Source organism: Xylocopa sonorina, chromosome 9 (assembly GCF_050948175.1).
Source record: "Xylocopa sonorina isolate GNS202 chromosome 9, iyXylSono1_principal, whole genome shotgun sequence".
NCBI classification, from domain to species: Eukaryota; Metazoa; Arthropoda; class Insecta; order Hymenoptera; family Apidae; genus Xylocopa; species Xylocopa sonorina.
This window is the reverse complement of record NC_135201.1, coordinates 3,010,493-3,030,845: the sequence shown is the minus strand read 5'-3', so window position 1 is coordinate 3,030,845 and position 20,353 is coordinate 3,010,493. Positions and strand designations below refer to the sequence as shown.

Below are 20,353 nucleotides of genomic sequence, written 5' to 3'. Positions count from 1 at the left end.
ATTAATAGAATGATTAGAATATAAATAGCGACATGTCTCGGCATTTAAGCAAATGCCAGCACCGATTATTTATTATAAAAAGACTACTTTGCGAAGGAACGCAGTGATCACTAGGGCGCGACCAGGCGAGTGTAATGCAACCCGTAACGCAACATGCAATTGCGTGTGTAGGGTTGAACACGCGTTTCATGCCCACGCGGGCAAATTGCATGTTACTTTGTATGTTGCTCTACGTTGCTTAAATAAAGTGAATCAAGTTCAGTGGAAAATAATTATGCCTATTGGCTGCACCTATGCTTGAATTAGTGACGCTTAAAATACTTCATTACTTCCACGCCTCTTGATAGTTATATATATATATATAGAACTATATATATATATAGACTCTTAGATAGTTCTGTATATATATATAGAACTATATATAGCTCTAAACTATATTTTCTTTTTTAATTCAATTAATTTACCTTAAATATTTCAGATAAATGTATGCACACGAAGGATGTCTTTGATTATATTAATATAAAAAAATATCTACATTCCTACTATAATGACGAAAACTGGAACATCAAATTGGTTTCGCTTACTATTCATTGTAATATTTTTGACATGCGTTGTTGCAAAAAAGGTAAAGTGTAAGATGTAGCTGCTATATACGTTGCAACCATAAATTATTATATACTATTTATTTTTTAATTATAGCAAAAACGACAAATATTTAGAGAACAAGTATTACCAGCACTGGGTGGTAAAATTCCAGAAGAAGCTTTCAGGAGCGATCGTTTAGCATTAAATCGGTTAAATAAAGAAGGCATTTCAATACCTGATGGTGTAGTTTTACATGCTCGTAATGTACATAAACATGCTCAACCCGTTCAAACAGTGCCAGAAATATTAAAGGTACATCTGCGAGAAGTAGCTTAGATCGTACGAAAATGTGACTGAAAAAATAAGAATATGATTACAGTTAAAAACATATCCATCAATGGTAAATGAGAAATAAGTAACTAAAGTTGTCTTGTTCTTAAAGGTGTACCTAACTCCAGATGGACGTTACGTTCCACCGGAAGGGCGATATCATTACGACCATGCGAAAGCAATCGACACCACCTACGTTATTCGCGCGCCGCATTCTCGATTTAATGGTCGTAAACATTCAAACAATCTTTTCAATAATCAATACCGTGATTTTTTGAAATCACAGGCCTACACAAGTTTCAGAAAATTCGCGCCTATAATGCCACCATCAAAGCCTGGCATATACAAACCTATTATAACGCCTCTAATAATTCCTGCTAATGCCGATTTGTTGGAAGAAACTTACATACCAACGTGGAACATTCATTACGATTGGGATTCTGTTTATCAACCACTGAGCGATTACATCATCGACAACGTAGCGCTTTTTAACTCTCATCAGGTATACATAGTTCAATATGGACGTCCTAAAAATGTCTATCCACTGTTGCATGCTTGAAATAGCTTGTATCATTATGGGTACATGGGAGAATGTATTGATAACGAACACTCCAATTTCACGAGTGTTCTAAATAATTAGCTAAACGTTTGTACGTGCCTGTCTTGTATACTACTTTAAGCACTTCACCACAGGAAAAGGGCAAATACCCATGTCTTGTTATAGCACTAATCTAGTAGCAAAACATAAAATGATCTATTTCTTTCTAAACTGTAAACCGCAGTCTATAAAAGAAAAACGCTATCGACACACGAGATTCTAGTTTGCCTACTTCGTTAAAGGTGACCGCAATTTTCTAGGGTTACCTGCTGCAAGAAGATAGATCATCTAGTCGTCTTGAATTTGAAACGCGAATGAAAGTACCACTAGGGAATACATTTACTACTGTGTACACGCTCGCTTGCATCCGTGGTATGCAAATTGCTAACGGAGTAATGATGGCGTACTATTACTAATAACGCTATAACGCACTATCACATCCTTTCCTTTCTTGATAGACTTTATCTTCGTATGTGGAAAGTATCGTAAACATCTTTCGCTGTAACAGTTATTAAATCCCGTTACTCTCACTTGCATTACATCTATATCTGTCTATATTTAAAGAGTCCTCCCTTGCACAATTTCCTGTTTTATTTATAAATCTAAATTGTTGACTGTGCATATAAGATGATTAACAAAATCATTATTTGAATTAATTGCAGTACTAAGCTATTCACAAACGTATAATTTACTGTGGACTGGTTCTATAGCAGTAAAACAGAATATTTCAATTTATTAGCATAAAAATATGTGAAAAACCAATTGTTTTATTTGTAGATCATTACTGATTATCAAGGTTTTCTGAACAAGTTCCGTGACCGCTCTTCAAGACATATTGAACCCCATACTGTAAATAGAAATCAGAATTTTCCTCCTCGATCTCGAAAACAAGAACTGAGAAATAGTGGTCAAAGTTCGAGAGCGACATCGTATCAGAATATGAAATTAAACGTAGACAGTACAATTTCTAGCTATACAAATCTTACCAGAATACCGGAAACTGGTTTTACATGCAATGGTAGAAAAGGCATGTTTTCTGATGTTCAAACCAAATGCCAAGTGAGTACATGTTTCTCTGCATCCTTCATTCCAAAAATGTGGCTTGTAGTATAAGATGTAATAAATTTTGTAATCGATCGTATAGATATCACATGAACATCGTATGGTAAATTGTATTGTTTTTCAATTTTAGGTTTTCCACAATTGCTCTGGTTGGTCAAAAACTTCCTTTCTTTGCCCGTCAGGCACTGCATTCAGTGAAGTTATGAAGCGTTGTGAATGGTGGACTACAGTACATTGCAAATAAAAAATAATAAACAAGTGGTTTAATTTTTACTAAAGTTTCGCAAATTACAGTATAATAAGTTCATGTTTTTTATTATTATAAACCGTGATAGAAAGAGAGAAACCGTGGTTACTGTTTGATTAGTGCATTAATCTTAGAAAGACTGATTGAAACTTCAACCATTACGTAGATGTGAGTCACTTAGAGGTTCCTTTGAACCTATATCCTTCATATACATTTATCTTCTAAAGTCATCGCATAGAAATAATAAAATAATATTTAAAAAAGTAATTTTTTTATTATAAAACATTATGTTAACATAATGAGTGTCATGAAAATTAGTTTTCATCAAATGCAGCGAAACATTTAGTAGCGAGTCGACAGTTCATTTTTACATAAATACAATTGGCCTTTCGGAAGTTCATGCTCTGAACGTACATTGCAAATTTTAGAAAATAACGATCCTCAGATTTTTTCGCAGTTCCGCGTGTTTTTCCTTTTGTATATAAGGATTCTTCAAAGGGTCTAAATTTACTCTACAACAAATAAATTATTATTAACGTCGACTCGTAGAAATAAAGTAGTGAGATTTCACGAAAATTTGTTAAAATCAAATTCATATATATTTATTGAAGTAAATATAAATATATACCTATAGAGAGATATTGCATCAGCACAGTTCACATTATACCACCAATCGCAAGCAAACTCTCGTTGATTGAAGAGGGTTCCATTGGTGCAAAGAAAAGATGCACCCTGATGACCTTCGCGACCATCGTGACAAACGTGATAAGCCTAAAAGATAAATAAGTTTTATTTACCATTCTTATTTATTACAGGTATTATAATCAAAAAAATAATTTTTTTATTTTATTGCAATGTACTTATTACAGGGGTAAAAAGAACGAAAGGAATCATGTGTTGCAATTCCAACTTTTTCTTAAAAAAATTCACAAGATGATCTTGAATACCATGGCAAAATAAAAATTGAATCGATTTTTTTGTGCTTTTTTAAAATTTTATTTTAATATTATGTTTGTAATTTGTTCTAATTTAATTTCTTCACTTTCTATTTCTTTAGAACCCATAGAATAACAGCATTCTGATGAATATTTCTTAACTAGCGTGTCTATGCACGTGCTTCTATGTAGTCGCCAATATTGCGTAATCATTCCTGTAATCTGATTTCTAACTTCTTATGAACTTTTTTCGTACAGAACCGATCTTTATTGGGGTCTGTGAAAATGCTCTTTTATTTTATATTTCCATTGTAGCACGAATGTAAACGGTTTGCCCGAATTGTAAACCGTTTCTTTAACTGTTTTCCAAAGAAATAAGTCTGCTAATATTAAGTCCGCTGAACGAGAAAGTCAAAAATGCGGAACAGGACCTGTGTTTTACTCAACGCATTCCAAACATACCATTTAGAAATTCTCAAATTGGCTGACTAAAATAAGGTGCAGTACCATTGTCTATGTAATAAATAGGTAATATGTATGTTGAAGATTAATATTATAGTTCAAATGGAGAAAGAGGATAGAAATTGTACAATTCATTCATATTTGAAATATCTAATATCTCATTAAAATATCCAACAGCCGCAAAATATTCAGAGGGAAAGAGAAACTGATCTTGACGTAATGGCAATGCAGATGATTCGCTGTGCAGATGCTGAACGCGCGAGAAATCTTCTAAAGGCTAGACTCACTCGCAATTATCAGTTGCTCAATAATTTAATTGCTTAAATGACTATCAGGGGTTAGGAGCAGCGCGTGGTTGCATTAGTTGTATGCAATGCGCGTTGACATACAAATCCCTGACGTATAGTCATTCAGGCAGCTTAACTGTTGCACAACTGAAAATGGCAAATAAAATTGTACGAGGAATGGCGACTTTGAAGCCTTGGGTTGAAGATGGACGATTCTTCACAATGACAATTGTATGTTAATTATGTTACTATTTTCATATTAAGCAATATAAATATTTGGACAATATGTAAGCCAAATTAGAATAAAATAGATTACCTGGCAACCGGTTTCTACATTCGCGTACATTCCTGGTACGAATGGAACGTGTGCGCAAGAAAAACTTGTTCGAGGTACGGTATGATACAAAGGATAGTCTACACCGGGAACACCAGGAATTTTACTGAAATCTTGCTGATCCTTTGGCTTCTCGATGGCTTTCACAACGATTGGTCTATCGAATTTTATTACTGGTTGGTAATTCTGGTGTTCATTCTGATTGTAATCTTCAACCCCTACTTTAATCTAAACAAATTCGAGGTAATCGTTAAGAAAGTAATTTATTTTGCTTAATTGCTGATTAATTCTATTTTACACACATAAAAAGTATTTGCAATTATATAACATCATTTATAAGTAACAGTAATGTTATTGTACAATATTAATTTTGTGCATATATATTTTCAGATGTATAATATGTATAAATATTCTACGCAATGTTATTCAGAGAGGCACGTAAATGAGTACACCTAATTTCTGTTAATTACGAAAAAACGGCACGAAGAAAGCTATATGAAGAAACTGTTTAAAGCGAAGTTAAATTGATTTGAGTGGCAAGGAAATCACCTCAAGGCCAACTTTTTTGGCAGATTTCATGGTCATTGTAATTTTGCAATTGATATAGTTCAGTTGGCACTTAGACTCTCACGATTCGGATCATTTAATCTCAAGCTACATAGTCATCGGAAGACAATTTATTTTCTAAAACAATCTTTCACATGTCACTGCCATGGTTCGTGAACGTCATGCACTTGTGCGTTAACTTGCGAATTACAAAATGAATAATACACATTCACTTCAGCAACAGTATAAAAGTAAAGTAGATTTCTTTTGTAGAAATATGTACAGATTAAAACTATTATGAAATCTAAAAAATTTATTCACATTAATTGTTGCAACATTTAAAAGCTCTTAATCTGTTAATTTTTGCAAATAGGTGCTAGTTAGGAAATTGCAGTTGATATTTCTATGAAAATAAAAGTACGTATCGAAACTCTGCTAAAATGGTAACTTAAACGAGGCAGTAAATTGAAGCTAAGTTAAAACACGTGGAATTCACAACTAAATCGCATTTTAATAAGAAAACTATTAATAATAAGCAGTATTAAAAGAGATGTCAAAAGAACAATAATTCTTACCAGTATAGGGGTCGTGTTTGTTGTTACCGAAAAAATGGTCAACAGCAGTATAGCGAGGTTGCAACAGTTTCTTGACATGTCTGTACTGTACGTAATAATAAATGAAACTAGTCTAGTTTTCAATGTTCAGCCCAGTCCCAACTCTCTGGCTGCTCAAAAGATTATGTCACGACGTGAGAGAGAAAGTCTTGCAGTACATAACTCGAGCAAGGACTATTCCGATTTTACGTGTACAAACCATTTAACTTTTACGCGAAATATCGTTTTATACATGTACTTTCACAAGCCAATTGTATTGTCCTCTATTTCTTTCTTTCAGTTATTACATGAATGGTATTACCGCAATGAATTCATCAATCAAACTGGAACCACTGAGAAAAACCTGCCGAAAAATTCCAAATTTAAGGGCCAGCATTCTTTACGAATACGTGCAACAATATAAACCATAATTAAGTATATATCATATAGTATGGTATTATGTTATGTTATATTAATTTAATATATAAGTAGTAGTAGAATCCATCATTGAAGAATAGCAACGAAATTTTTAAATTTCAATTCTTAAAATCGTGATCTACACTTTTAAGTAATTGTTAGAGGAAAGTGAAAGGGTAAATTATTTGCAAAATCATACAGTATTTGAGAATAGCAAATGTCTGCGAGGATGCAGTGTATAATCTGTATAATGTGTTTCTGATAATCTATACATTATAGAAGCATTGTTACTTAAAAACATTTTCTCCTAATGTTCTGGCAACTAAACATTCCAAACAGAGCACTGTACTTAAATATACCTATATTTAGTTTGTACTTTATATATATGTGTACTGACTTTAATAGTTATAGAAAAAGAACAATTTAAAGTTAAGTAGTACCTATTACATTTTTTACATTCTTTGATATATTTTAAATATTCTATAATGAACAATAATCTTCAATGTTTCTTTCTATAAGATTATTTGTAAATTAATATTTGTTTGAGTTAATTTTATGGAAAAACTGGCACTTTATTCGACATATGAAGTCTCTTTGTTCATTTTTATACTCACCAATTACAAATATCCATAAAAATGAATACTAATAGGAATGGGGAAATTGTAAAATGGTTAAGAGACAGAAAGAAGGTATCGTACGTGACAGGGCAAAAGTTTTGAATTATTTTATTAAGTCAATATCTAATATATACAAATATTAAGTATAAATTAAGAATATCCGACTCAGCACCGTCGCACACGCCGTGTAGAAATGATATTGCATACAAAGAGTATTCTATTCAGATTCTGTGTACTCGTTTACGCTGCAACGATCTATCAGTGTTCATGTTTCGACAGTTTTGACCCAATTTATATGTTCGTACATTTAATGACCTTAGACTAATTATTTAAGAATTTTCAATAATGAATGATGTACCAGCAAAACATTAATATGCTTAGAATAGTGAGTCTATGTGTCTGATGCGGTTTAATATCATGCATAAAGCAATATATATAAACCTGAAAAACTAAAGGTTGAGGAATACGAAGAACTGTTCACATTGCATCTAGAAATTAAGTCATGGCTACGATCTAAGATTGCTATTGTTATTTTTGTGCTTCGCAAAAGAAACATGTAGTCAATATATTTATATTATCGGTATGTTTCTTAATTAAAACAGATTCAATTTTTCAGTTCTGCTAATAATGTCACCTTATGTTAATAGGTTCCAAAAAATAATGTTCTATTCGTATGCTTTTAGCTTCCGCGAAGAAGTCATGAAATAACATCCAAGAATCATAAAAATTTTAATGCAATGCGCTGCAAGCTGAAGAGTTAAGTACTTAAGAAAGACAAACTGCAAAACTACAGTCTTATAAACAGGTCCGGTCACTTTAGTTTGGGAAGTAATATGACGTCGGAAGAAATGAAGATTAGAGTATTGAGAAGCATAAAGATTCACCAAAAAGGAGTTAAATAAATTAATGGATTTCGCAAGATCTAAAATTGCTTATTGATAAACTTTCCTTTAAAGGTACCTATAACAAATAGAAGGTACGTCTTACTTCTTCTGATGTCATATTGGCTTCACTTCTGTTACGTATTTACTATAGAAATGATCAGAACTGTTTGTGAAACAGTGGTAAAAGCAGTATTTAAACTATGTGTCATATTACTTTAAACTTGACGCAGTGATGACAAAGGGAAGCCAAGTTTGAGCCAGATTATTCTTCGTGTTTGAGCAAAGGTTGTCTCGTTCCGAATGCCGGCTCGAGAGGTACCAAGTAAGTAATTTTTTCGCTTGCATCTGCTCCTTCCTTTTCCTCGTGTTTTAAAACCGGCCTATTTTTTCTAGTCAATTTACGTGGACGCTGGATCACTTCTTCGTAAGTGACGTACTCAGGAATGGAAGCCTTTTGTTTCTTTGTATAGTAACCAGTGAACCCATTGTCAGCTGAGTATACTTGTTGAATGGTCTTGGCCGGTTGCGACACAGGGGTAACAGTGTATCCAGCGTTGATTAACGCCGACAGATCTTCCTCTGTTAATGCGTGTGCCTTGGGTGTAGCTGATTGCACTAAAGGACGACTACCTACGTGATCCGGTTCAATCGTTACCTCTTCGATGGTTATCGACTTGATAGGTGATTTCTTCAGCAAACCTGACTCAGATACATAAATAGATTGAGAAGGAGAAGGAATCTTTAACTTGTGGGTTTGTCTGGGTTGCGTGATGATAGATTGTTTCTGAGCTTGTACCGTTTCAACAGCAGGGCCCACATCATCAGGCTTTGGGACTGATCTTGGGACGTGGGAGGAGCCGGATGCTTGGTATTTTTGGAGTTGATCGCTGGTGAAGTAACTATTGAGCAAAGGAAGTGGAGTAGTGGTTGAAAGAGTGTAATGATACACAGGTGATTCGGAATCGACTTTCTTTCCTTGTACTTGACCCTTAGAAATGGCTAGAATCTCATTGTTGACCTGATTACGAGCCTGTTGCTGCGCCTTGTAGAGAGCTTCTGCCTGAGCTTGCGCCAGGGCTTGGGCGCGCGCCTGATTTTTCTCAAAATTCAAGGCATAATTGTGAACCTGTTCCTGCACTTTCAGGTGAGCCCGTTGTTGTGCTTCGTGTTTACGAATAGCATCAGCGTGTGCTTTAAATTCCTGGGCTTGTTGCAGCTTCCTTGCTTCAGCTGCCTCAGCGGCTATTTGGGCCTTAATCTTCGCCCTATAAGCGGCTTCCGCGCTCTTCGGATTCAACTGCTCCTCCAAATGTTCACGTCCAGCATCGCTCACTTGAGAACCCTGCTGAATCTGTTCCAGAGCGGACTGTTGCTGCTGGAGCTTGTGACGTTCGTTCGTGAGCCTTAACTGCTCTAAAGCATCTTGTTGATGTTTCTTATAGGCAGCTTGCGCGATTTTCTGGAAGGCCAAAGCTTCTTGTTCCGTTTGGGCCTGAAGTTGAGCTTGAGCCTGTTCGAGTGCTTTCAGATGTGCATTATCGTCGAGGTAATCGTATTGCTGCTGTTGCTGCTGTGGACTGTAGGCTTTAGCAGGCTGGACCGCTTGATATTGAACAGGCTCCTCGACAGATTGGTAAGAGGCTATCGGTTGTTGTTGTTGTTGTTGTTGCTGATATCTCGGCGGAGACGTTTCGATATGATATTGTTCAGGCAGTTGAGGTGCCTCCACGGTTTGTTTCGCGTATTGAGCGGGGTAACTGACTAATTGTTGCGAATAAGCAGACGTGCTTCCTCTAGGTTGGGTTGGGAGTAATTTAAATTCTTGAGCTTGATTAGCCGAGACCAGTTGCAGTAACTCTTGCTCGAACGTTCCCAACTTTGGTTGGGAATAGGATGACGAGCCTAAACGAGCGTTTCGAAGAGCCTCCGCGCGAGATTGAGCGTCAGCTTGAGCCTTGAGCTCCGCAGCTACCTCAGCTTGAGCCAAAGCCTGAGGATGCAGCTGCGGACGAGGCCTGGGTGGAACCACTGTCGGTTTTCGGTAGTTGTAGTAAGCTTGTTGCAATGCCTGTTGCTGCTTTGCGTATGCTGGCTGTACTCTTCGTTGGGGTGGCGGTGCTTGTGGTTGTGGTGCTTCGTACTGTTGCAATACAGATAAGTACTCCGGTGGCAGCTAAAAATTCATGTAGTTTCTTATGTAAAAACGTAATAATTTAACATGTACTAAATTATTTTCTTAACATACTTTCAGAGGGATAGCAATTTTTAACACACAGACCATCAAACGAATGCAATGAATTATTGAAGTCTACATGGCAAGAAATTTTCAAGAAGTGAACGCGTGACTTTGCACCACTCTATACATAGTTCACAAAAGGGCAACGACACGATGCATAGCCGATAAAAACAGTGTGATAAGTATGTATCTAATCTTTATGCAATCTCATGAAATGAATAAATCGTTGGAAATGATTTTTCTGTGAATGAATCGTTAAGATTGTAGATGATCGGATAATCTGTAAATGAGCGTAAAGAGATCCATTCAAAGCGACTTATCATAGTAGCAACACACAAGGCCGTGTGTTCATCGTACGGAGAATGTCTATCTGGCTGCCGCGGTACTGTAGACGGATATACTCTCTATCGTTGGGTGTGGTATTACCGGTTTTGTCTGGTCGAACCGATTAGAAGGTAAAAGTTATGCAAGAGAGAATGATCGCGTTTAGCACGACGAAACGATCATGAGTGGGTGTAGATGTTGAGGAGACCTAAGGTTCCCCTCCAGGAATAAAAAAATCATTACGGATCAGTGATTCATTCTCCCATTTTTTCTTTCCACGTACATTTACCCTATCTCTGTTTCAGCAATGTGTACCAAGAATGATTCGATCAACGTATCCGTGATAGTAACATGAAATACCAGTCTTTTCTATAAGCTTTGTGAATTTTCAGCAGTTCATTTACTTCAAGTCTAGAATTTATGGTAGAAATCTAACAGTAGCTCGTTTGGTAGGTTGTCACAATTTTTATTGCACAGAAAAATCTGATTTCCAACTATAAATATTTATAACTAACTACAAGTATGTTCTAAGGTTTGGATTGTGCACTGAATCTGATTAAACGTTAACGTTACCATATTTGAAACGATTTCTCTGATTGTAAGGATCGGACGATTGTCTGATAAATATACGCTGAAACGGCGAATTGAACAAAAATGGTAACCGCTGGGTGACGACATTAATGGAATTAGACCAATTGCAATTGTTGTTGCAACACAATATCTAGTTCGTGAAGGCGGACCCTCCGTTCGAATAGGAAGGAAAAATGTGTACTGTTCCATGCCTGTGCAGAGTGTGTAGCCGGTCGCTACATTCGTCGGTGATTGGCGGCCAATAGTCACGGTTGACCGAGAGCAATGATGTTGCCTGTTTCCAGGTACCTACATTTATTCTTTAAGTGTAACAAAGGGGACAGGCACACTGATGTTATTTTATGTGATCGTTCACAAAGTGAAATCCTTGAACGGATTTACCTTATATTTCGCTATCTACAGGAATCTACTTAATGCTTTCCGTTTACCATCCGCAAATACTTTCATTTTCAACCTACATACGTACATTATCCAAGTTATTTGAATTCAGAAAGATTGTTTCGAACGTTTTCCAAAGACTTTGCTAGAAGTATGAATTATTAATAATCAATTATATTACCTCTTGTGTACCATCGGCGGATTGAAGAATGTATTGATTGGATGGGACACCGTACTCGGCTGAAATAGGTGATCTCTTCACAGGTTCCTTGACATCAATTTCCAGCATGACAATGTCGCCTGCATTGTCTGAGGAGATTTTCGCTTTTTCAGCTGCATCTGAAATTGTCTCCTCACCCACGGAAACCGCTAAAAGACCTGCCAGAAAGCAATTCGTAACATACAAATTCCAATTACAAATAAGTGTGATTTTTATTGGGTGCAATATTAAGCTCGCAAAGGTATGAAAATATTTAGACATTTGTCAATTGCTTCATTCAATTATGAGATTGGTTACAAAGTTCAATAAGAAATTTATAATTACTTGTCCATTTTCTAATTGCAGTAAGAAATGTTTCTTTTCAAATGCTTAACTATAACAAATGGACAATTATACAGTTATTATAGTTGTACAGTTTTATTGTGTATGAGGATTGGATAAAGTATTTCACAACAGTAATCCGTAAAACCGTAGCAAAAGAAGGGCAGATAAAATTATTTGACCCACTTTTAATGCGATTCAATAGAATTGCGGAAGACGAATTCGCAGGTGACTTTTATGTCGTTCTGCTTGACTGAGAGTGTATAGTACGAAGGCGGAAATGAGTTGGGAAAGCAGTCTAACGCAGAGAAAGTTACGCGCTCTTGAGAAACTTTTCCCACGAGATTCACTTTCGACGTCTTTAATAAAACCTTCCATCACTGCTAATTTGAACGAAAAAGGGGAAAAAGCTAGGATAATTAACGTGATAGCACGTTCATCCTTATAATGCCTGATTGGATTCTATGCGATGTTTTTAGATGCGTTATAAGAATGTTAAAAATTTTCTCAGGTAAAAATTTGCCACGTGTGATATTTGCATTAATATAAATGCGTGTGCTTACATACACCTGAATATTATATTAATAAACTTGCTTCAATGTAGTTTTATATATGTACTATGCTATACCAGCTTGATAGTTCTATTTTTGAACCAATCCTACAGCTGAACAATCTCCAACGAAACAATATACATGTAAGAAAAGCCTTGTGCAGCGATCATTTTACACTTACGTGTTCTGAATAACATTATGTAACAGAATTATGCAAGTATTTCAAGGTGTGTATGTATTCACAATAAACTGAAACACATATACACGATGTTTCAATAAATATTCTAGACTAAAAATTCCAGGCATTCCAAAATAGCGATTATGGAAGATCGTATAACGACTACGGTACAACGATTCGGCTAATTGTACCTAAGTAGATTTAAATACACAAAACAGAGTCGAAAGTCTATGAAGCAGTCAAACGAATGGTTAACTGATTCTACATAAAGTAGTATCAAGACAAAAGTTACGAATTGAACATATCTGAAATTAGATGGACCAATGTAACATTTGCTAATACCAAATTAATATTTTATAATTATTTTAGATCTTGGATTATTTGTTCGTGACACTGAATGAAGCGATCGTTGCATTTGAATAGTCATTACATAAAGAATGACCTTAGTTTTAACGATCAGTGTCAAACAATTGTGAAAGTGAAACTGCGAACAGTTTCTCTTACGCTTCTCCTTTTCCGTGCAGAAAAATGTAACGATAATGATCGCATAAAATATAGTTGCACCTGTAAACCGGTCTTATTCTATAAATGTATGTCGCACTACCTATTAAAGATAATTATATCGAACAGGAGATGGCGGTACACTAGCTGGACATATAATTACAAAAGTGTAATTAAAAAGGGAAAATGGGAGAGGAGAAAGGAGATGAGAGTCCTGCAAGACATTCTGTGTGTTTATAACAAGTGTAGATAGATTGATGCTCTTTTAATTATTTCATGCTGTCTTAAACAGTAATGGTCACACATAATACAATGAAGACTTAAAATTTGTTAATTAAAAGAATACGAGGAATTGTTAATTTTATCGCAAAAGGACGTATCAATTGCAATAATGCATCCAATACTACATTTTAAGCTAGCTCACCCTAAACTGTATAGGGTGATTCAATAATTTTGACTAGTTTAATTATCACATTTAATTTCAAGGTGATTTAATTCTTGTTAAATCAATGTCGTCTTGTCCGACTATCTTATATAATACAAATAATTTCTCTTTTAGATTGCACGTATAAAAGGACAATAATTTCTTGTAAGTAAAGCTTGCAAGGGAATAATGCAGGTCTTTTCACTTCTGGAGAAATATCAGTTTTTACAATCATAACTTTCTCTGCATATTGAATTACAAGGACGATGCACGATACAGTTTGGAAACTGGAAAGTCTACCATTGAATACAATTATAGGATACCCTTCAGCACAAGTATTGTGTGTAAAGAAACGTAAATTAATGTTAGTAAGATAAGCATTTTTGATAATTCTCCTAATTTGATTAGTCATGCAAGAGAATAACATTCTCTGCATCGTGTTTAAAATCCATGTAACAATAGAACAGCGTAGCCGTTGTTAAAACTGAACAAATAATGAATCTATTGACACGGTGCATTTCAGTCAGAACTTTTTGTGGTACTCCATACAAAGGTTTTACTGTGCAACGCGGAGATACGGCGACTCGGCTAATTTGTAAGTAGATTCAGTCGCGCGGTTGACGGACAGACTCGAAAAATCCGTAGGAGAACGGCCGACCAGGCGCTGCGCCTAGCTGGAATCTACTTCCATTGGCTAAGTCGTTGGGCTGTTCCACTGAATGCCGCATAAGAAAATGATTTTGTGAGAAATGAAATATACAAGAGAGGCTGAGGCGTAAAATCTGAATCTATATATTGCCACAAAGCATAAAGTTATGAGCGTACTAAAAAAAGTGCAAAACTATGAGCAATCTAGTGTCTACGGTGAGAAAACGTTGCTAAACCGTGAGCATAGTTTGCGTACACCTTAGATCGATCTTGAAACGCTTTTCCTTCCTGGAAAATCTTTGTTTCGCCTAAGAAGGGAAAAAGAAGCCTGAGCATTGAGTCTTTGTGTCCTTTTTTTACCACGCAAGAAACTACACGGATACGAGCAATTTGCTCGCGTTGAGTAATGAGCCGAGCGTCTTCAACTGCAAGACAGTGAAGTAACAACCTCCGGTTAACAAATCTTATTTAATTAACGCCTTCTGTTTCCACACTGCCGCGTTTGTAAAATTTTAATTATATCGTTGATTGCCGGCGTTCAATACTCGATATTTACATGTACGCCACCCGAAAATTTGCTCCACCATTTACTATTCGCATGTAAAACTTTTTTACGTATGTATAACTGTTTTATTATATAAACATTGTTTTTTATATAACAAAATAATGTTATACAATCGTCATTTTTAGAGTATTACAAGAATTGTCACCATAGTATCGCCCCTCTAACGTCAAAGCTACGATTGCGCAAATTTACTTGTGCTTGGTGTAAAGAAAAACTACGAGGAAAATAGCAATGGACCGTAGACAGCTACCAAGAGATTTTGCATAGCAATAATACAGGAAAAGATGTCTTTTGTGGTGAATTTTACCGTTACTTAAAATCAGATAGAACTTTCCATCAGAGAGTAAAATCAGAAGTGGAATCAGTCAACGATATAGACGAACATTGTTTACTCGAATGCTAGAATCTCTCGTACTGAATGGTAACGTAATTTTGAAAGATCCGGCTCTTGCATTTAACCTTTGATTGAACTCGCAGTTCGTTCTATAATAATTAACTTCGAATCGATTTCTCCCTGCAAATTGTGTTGCCGGGTTTTGAAACGCCATTACTTCCTTTAATCATAGCATCAGTTGGCCACGTAAACATTGATTACATTTAACGTCATTACTCAAATGTATTTCTTCCTTCACCTAATGCCACTTCCTTGGCTTTTTTAACGAACGAGCGTTAACTTTATTTAGATATAGAAAATGATACATCCTTGCTGTTTTCGACCATATGTAATTTCTTGTAAATCGGTTTCTCGAAGTGCTTCGAATTTCTCAAAATGATCCATGACTGCATTGCATTTTATGCTAATGTTTTATTACATACGCAGTTAATTTTTGTACAGAATCATCCCCTTGTCAATTTTACTATTGGCTACATATTATTCTAGATTATTATTCTAACAGGATAGTACTCAGAAGAGAACGAATTAAAATAGGTTGAACGTATAAAATCTTGTTAGTCTATGTCACTTCGGATTGGGAAATCCACGTTGGAAAGTAAAATAAGCGGACATTATATATGTGTACGTTGTACGATATCACCTTTCTAACGGGCAAAATAGCCAAGACTGCAGTTATATTTACAATCGATTTAGATCTAAAAAAGAATGCGAATTAGCACCATGTGTTGCATGAATATTTCTGGCTTTTAAACAATGTTCAATTTTAGAAAAAATGAATTAAACGTTTCACGTAAAATCATCCCTTGCTAGTTACATTGCTGAGTTATAGTATATAATTTGAATTTATTAATAATTAATTGTAACAATTAATTTGAACCGTAGATTTGTCTAATTAAATACTAGGAAACCGTCTTTACGAAATAAGTTATTTGTGTTACAGTTGCTAGTGTTCGAACAAAAAAACTCATAAAAAATGGTAACGCTGTCCTGCCTGCGAACAATGACTTCAAAAAAGTCGCGGACATTTGAAATATTTCTGGGGCGAGACCTTGTCTGGACAGAGAATTGCTTCTAACAGTTTTATCCATCGCTGAACAAATGAAAGGGCCGAAAGGAGTTACTGAACGAGTATTTGATCTCCTTATGAACGTTTTATTTAATTATTTAAGATGGAAATTGATACGAATTCTATGTGCATTGCAAAATGAGGAAAAATAATAATCTTGCACAATCGTTGCAAACGCTTTACCGGAAGCCAATGCAATCGGAAGATGACTTGCAAAGTCAATGAAACCTGTCGATCCGACGCGCTTTGTACATCCTTACCTCTCATTATTAACATTAATTGACTTTGTTCTCTTATTATTCACGCATCTTAAAATCGAATTATAAACGTTACTTTTATGAACTGAAGTGGATTAAAATAATTTAGAAAATGTGCCCAATGGAGTAATTTGATGTAATAATTTTCAGATTTACTGTATGCTGCATCGTAATATCTTTGTACCGAAATAATTCACTGAGTTCCTTGTTAAAGATTTCGATTTCATTTCTTATGAAACGATCGACGATAGAAAGTGTCATCATGATTCAGCCTCGAACGCAAATTGGTGAGCACTTACGAGAACATACAATTTACTTGATGTTACTGAACGTCCTCCCGTGATTAACTTCAAATCTCAATATAAAAGTACGAACCAATGAAACATTTTATATCATTATACAAAATGATATAGCGTAAAGTTTGTTACACGCAATAAACATATTATTTCAACGTATTTCATTATAATGTCTTCATAGTTGCATTTAAATTCTTTTAGAGCAATATAAAACTCTAACACGGTATGATGTTTCGCTAAAAGAATTATGTAAACTGCATTTGTTGTATCAACCAAAATATTCTTAACATTTAATTAGGTAGAATAAGATTTTAATAAAATTTCATTTGAACGCGTACCTAACGATTCGGAAATGGAATTTTTCTCACGCCTTGGAACTTATTAATTAGATTCACACGCGTACACAATAACGCCATCCCATTTTTCGGATTATTCCCACAATAGATTTCACTAACGTCGAGTGCAATTATTACGTTGCTCTAAATAGAGAAAGTTATATTTATTCATGATTAAATTTTAGAATAATGATACAATTGTCATTTAGGCTTAGATAATCTAGAATATTTACAAAAATATTCGTGGATGAGAACTTTTCATTCAAACAAAAGGTCAAGGTTGAAAATTAGTAGTAATTAGTTCAATTTTGCAGAGCTGCACTAATTTCCTAGTTTACTTCCTCTTTTTGCAATTACGTTAAATTCTCTATCATAAACCAATGAAAATTGTACAAAATAATTTCAATAATGCTTTTGGATATGAGTTTTCATGATATAATGACAATACTAATGATTTTTCAGAAATCGGTGAACACGAGTGGCTCAAAAATAATTCGAAGGCCGTGGAAGATTGAAACCGCATTGTGGTGAATATATTACATTTCCGCAAATTAATTTATGTGAGCCCCAGGTACGTCTGAGTTGATTTATTTTGAAACTTTATAGTGGAAGTGCAATTCCGTAGGAAATACACTTTTCGATCTCTCCATGTAAACGACGGCCAGTCTACATATTTGTGTAAGTTGAAACGCGAAAGTGAACCGAGTTATTCGGGAAGCAAGTTTCTAATACGAATGCGACGCTGTGTACGTACGTGCTCGGTTTATCCGGGGAATCAAGGAAAGTGCGAACGCATGCTCTTGATTTTAAAGTGCAGTTCAGGCTCGTGCCTCGCATATGCAAAGATTTCACGTTTGGATCTATCTGTTAGCGGAAGTCTAGCAGAAAAATGGAAACAATGTTTATTCATGATTTAAAGGATCTCAAATTTCACTTTTCGTCATAAAATTTATATAAAATAGACTCGAGCTGCGTCGAATTCGAATATATTAAAAAAACTCTGTCTTTTGTAATAAAATTAATTTTTCTACTGATAATATTTGCAAAGCAATTGCTGGTGATAACGAATACCAGTCGAACAATCATTTATAATGCTTTTCACGTGCCAAATTATCAAATACACTTGTGAGTACCTAATAGATTTAATATCCGTACGATACATGTTGTCACACATGATTTCTTGGCGCGCGTACACTGTTTCCTTTTTTCTTCGGAAGTTTTTAATTAATCTCCACCAATAAACGTATTAACGGATCACAGGCCGGAATGAGCACCCAGGATACTCGTCCTTGTCCCATGAAAAGCGTGATGTAGCACACTCACCTGCGAGGATAAACAGCCACATGGTGCAACAAATGAGTGACGAAGCGTCGAGTGAATGTTCGGCAGAAGTAGACTCCAAGTGGCTTTATAGACGAAGGGGAAAGGCCGCACCCGGGCGAACCAGGTGGGGTTGTTACCACTTTTCCGCGATGAACTGTTTCCAAGTGCACATCGCCGGTACACGAAGTGCAGAAGACAAAGACATTAACGCAAATGCACAATTGAACATTTCGCGTCTGATTCAATAAATTTGGAGGTAAAATGAACAATTTAAGTTATCATTCGATCGATTAAAAACAATTTATATTGCTCATATTGGTTTAAATTTCATTGAATCAATTATTTGCTTTTGTCAATTCATTGGCTTTTGTTTTATTCCCTCTTTTTCAATTTTGTTCAATTTTTTATTGTAAGAAATGAAATGAGTGACCTTGAAATCTCTGAGGCCTCCGAAATACCTCCACATCTGGTACTATGAATTATAGTGATCTACATGAGACACGTGCTGAGAAACTTATTTCTCGAGTTCAATAGTTAGACAAAAATCAGCTTAGTTACTCTTTTCTTATTTTAGTATTATGCAGGCTTTAAATTGTATCTACAGTATCTTGAAATAACTTGTATCCAGTGACTTGAAATAATATGAAAGCATAGCGTAACTCAATTTTGTATTTTCGTTACTTACACAGCTGTGATCCTCAGCCTTTCATTTTGTGGTCACTTTGTGTTTCAATTTACGTATATTATTTATTATACAATCGATTAATTATACTGTCGTCTATTACAAGGAATTCTTCTTTCGATAAAAGCACTTCTATAATTGATGCAAATATATATGTAGCATATACAACGTGTACGTGTTACATATAGCTGAACAGTTGATCGAAAGGAAAGCATGACGTTCCGTGTGCTCAGGTGAGCGCAGTATGGTGAATGTAAGAAATTCGAGAGCAATCATTGGACTACCCAGACTTGGACCACCGTTCGAAAACGTGTCAGAACTGTATCAAAATCCTTGCACACTCCAAATCTATAAACGTCAAGTATTCGAAACGTTACCATAAACTTTTTCGCAGTAACAAACGTTTCGACTCGTAAACTTGAGATTAACGTTTCTGATTTTTAGGAAACAATTAGAGAAGTAATGGTAAACATTGGGGACCGACTCACCACCGAAAAAAAGTACGAATTTTTATTATAATTAGGATTTATTATCGAATAACTTTTCTTAATTAGTAATGAACTTGCATCGTTTTTATTCTCACAATAAGTATATCGTACCGTGAGAGCCTTTAGGCTGTTAGCGACACCTTCACGACCGCTGGTTACTTATTCGCGATCTGTCGACATTCGGAAGATGGAAGCCGGACAGTGAAAACCGGATAACGTGGAAAGGTTCTGAGGGTAGGCAGTACGTGTAAAACATTGTAAGGATACGTACCTTGTTAGAATTGCTAACGATACCGATACCTTTTAGTTACGTAAACGGATCTAAGTTAATTACACGAAAATTGTCCGTCGGAATGGAAACAGACACGTGTGTATTATGCGCGTAACGTAATGAAAGTTACTTCGATGATCTAACGTGACGCATAGAGATTCTACACGTTCGATTTTCAAACTGGATCACTGCCGATGTTTTACGATTGCAACAGACAATCGCCCTCGCAGTGAGAATTTCTCATAGCGAACCGTATGTTAAGTTTACCCGTGTATGTGCGCACGCTCGCCTGTGACTAAGTGCGCACGACATAGTGCAATATAAACGCGGTTATGTTCCTGTAAGCCGCCGTGGGAAAGGTAATCGGTCAGAAGAAAAGCAGGCTAGGCGTATACATGTGTACAGGG

At 35.5% G+C, this 20,353-nt stretch overlaps 4 protein-coding genes and 2 long non-coding RNA genes across 9 annotated transcripts; 4 read left to right on the top strand and 2 right to left on the bottom strand.

Moving 5' to 3' along the window:
* Window positions 1-606: 606 nt before the first annotated feature.
* Window positions 607-2,842, top strand: LOC143427189 (uncharacterized). Its single transcript, XM_076901117.1, has 5 exons — window positions 607-630; window positions 700-897; window positions 1,028-1,417; window positions 2,291-2,572; window positions 2,706-2,842. The coding sequence occupies exons 1-5, from the start codon at window positions 607-609 to the stop codon at window positions 2,817-2,819; spliced, it is 1,008 nt and encodes a 335-aa protein (XP_076757232.1). The 3' UTR covers window positions 2,820-2,842.
* A 242-nt stretch (window positions 2,843-3,084) lies between these two features.
* LOC143426805 (uncharacterized) lies at window positions 3,085-6,113 on the bottom strand. The gene is made up of 4 exons (XM_076900457.1): window positions 5,962-6,113; window positions 4,823-5,068; window positions 3,451-3,593; window positions 3,085-3,334 (listed from the first exon to the last, which is right to left on the bottom strand). The coding sequence occupies exons 1-4, from the start codon at window positions 6,037-6,039 to the stop codon at window positions 3,247-3,249; spliced, it is 555 nt and encodes a 184-aa protein (XP_076756572.1). The 5' UTR covers window positions 6,040-6,113; the 3' UTR covers window positions 3,085-3,246.
* Window positions 6,114-7,100: 987 nt separating this feature from the next.
* On the bottom strand, window positions 7,101-18,651 carry LOC143426943 (uncharacterized). Its single transcript, XM_076900697.1, has 3 exons — window positions 18,506-18,651; window positions 11,608-11,804; window positions 7,101-10,070 (listed from the first exon to the last, which is right to left on the bottom strand). Exons 1-3 carry the CDS (start codon window positions 18,525-18,527, stop codon window positions 8,160-8,162), a joined length of 2,130 nt encoding a protein of 709 aa, XP_076756812.1. The 5' UTR covers window positions 18,528-18,651; the 3' UTR covers window positions 7,101-8,159.
* On the top strand, window positions 10,302-12,741 carry LOC143426945 (uncharacterized). Of its 2 annotated transcripts, XR_013102226.1 has the most exons (5): window positions 10,302-10,588; window positions 10,763-10,906; window positions 10,990-11,332; window positions 11,451-12,478; window positions 12,632-12,741. It is a non-coding gene; the product is annotated as an uncharacterized LOC143426945 (long non-coding RNA). The 2 variants fall into 2 exon arrangements; XR_013102225.1 differs by having other exon boundaries at window positions 11,451-12,717.
* On the top strand, window positions 13,071-13,980 carry LOC143427272 (uncharacterized). Its single transcript, XM_076901221.1, has 2 exons — window positions 13,071-13,425; window positions 13,757-13,980. The coding sequence occupies exons 1-2, from the start codon at window positions 13,094-13,096 to the stop codon at window positions 13,767-13,769; spliced, it is 345 nt and encodes a 114-aa protein (XP_076757336.1). The 5' UTR covers window positions 13,071-13,093; the 3' UTR covers window positions 13,770-13,980.
* LOC143426944 (uncharacterized) lies at window positions 17,758-19,630 on the top strand. Of its 3 annotated transcripts, XR_013102224.1 has the most exons (3): window positions 17,758-17,860; window positions 18,443-18,629; window positions 19,376-19,630. It is a non-coding gene; the product is annotated as an uncharacterized LOC143426944 (long non-coding RNA). The 3 variants fall into 3 exon arrangements; XR_013102222.1 differs by lacking the exon at window positions 19,376-19,630 and having other exon boundaries at window positions 18,443-18,758; XR_013102223.1 differs by lacking the exon at window positions 19,376-19,630 and having other exon boundaries at window positions 17,764-17,928; window positions 18,443-18,758.
* The last annotated feature ends 723 nt before the right edge of the window (window positions 19,631-20,353 follow it).

Bases quoted from the DNA above. Each gene is read 5' to 3' on its own strand.
- LOC143427189 (XM_076901117.1), top strand. From the start codon at position 607: ATGCGTTGTTGCAAAAAAGGTAAA. The intron at 1,418-2,290 runs GTATACATAGTT...TTTTATTTGTAG, and splicing joins CGCTTTTTAACTCTCATCAG to ATCATTACTGATTATCAAGG. The intron at 2,573-2,705 runs GTGAGTACATGT...TTTCAATTTTAG, and splicing joins ATGTTCAAACCAAATGCCAA to GTTTTCCACAATTGCTCTGG.
- LOC143426805 (XM_076900457.1), bottom strand. From the start codon at position 6,039: ATGTCAAGAAACTGTTGCAACCTCGCTATACTGCTGTTGACCATTTTT. The intron at 5,069-5,961 runs GTAAGAATTATT...GAATTTGTTTAG, and splicing joins CAAACACGACCCCTATACTG to ATTAAAGTAGGGGTTGAAGA. The intron at 3,335-3,450 runs GTATATATTTAT...TATTTGTTGTAG, and splicing joins GATGCAATATCTCTCTATAG to AGTAAATTTAGACCCTTTGA.
- LOC143427272 (XM_076901221.1), top strand. From the start codon at position 13,094: ATGAAGCGATCGTTGCATTTGAATAGTCATTACATAAAGAATGACCTT.
- LOC143426943 (XM_076900697.1), bottom strand. From the start codon at position 18,527: ATGTGGCTGTTTATCCTCGCAG. The intron at 11,805-18,505 runs GTGAGTGTGCTA...GCTTTCTGGCAG, and splicing joins GTGGCTGTTTATCCTCGCAG to GTCTTTTAGCGGTTTCCGTG. The intron at 10,071-11,607 runs GTAATATAATTG...ATGAATTTTTAG, and splicing joins CCGCCGATGGTACACAAGAG to CTGCCACCGGAGTACTTATC.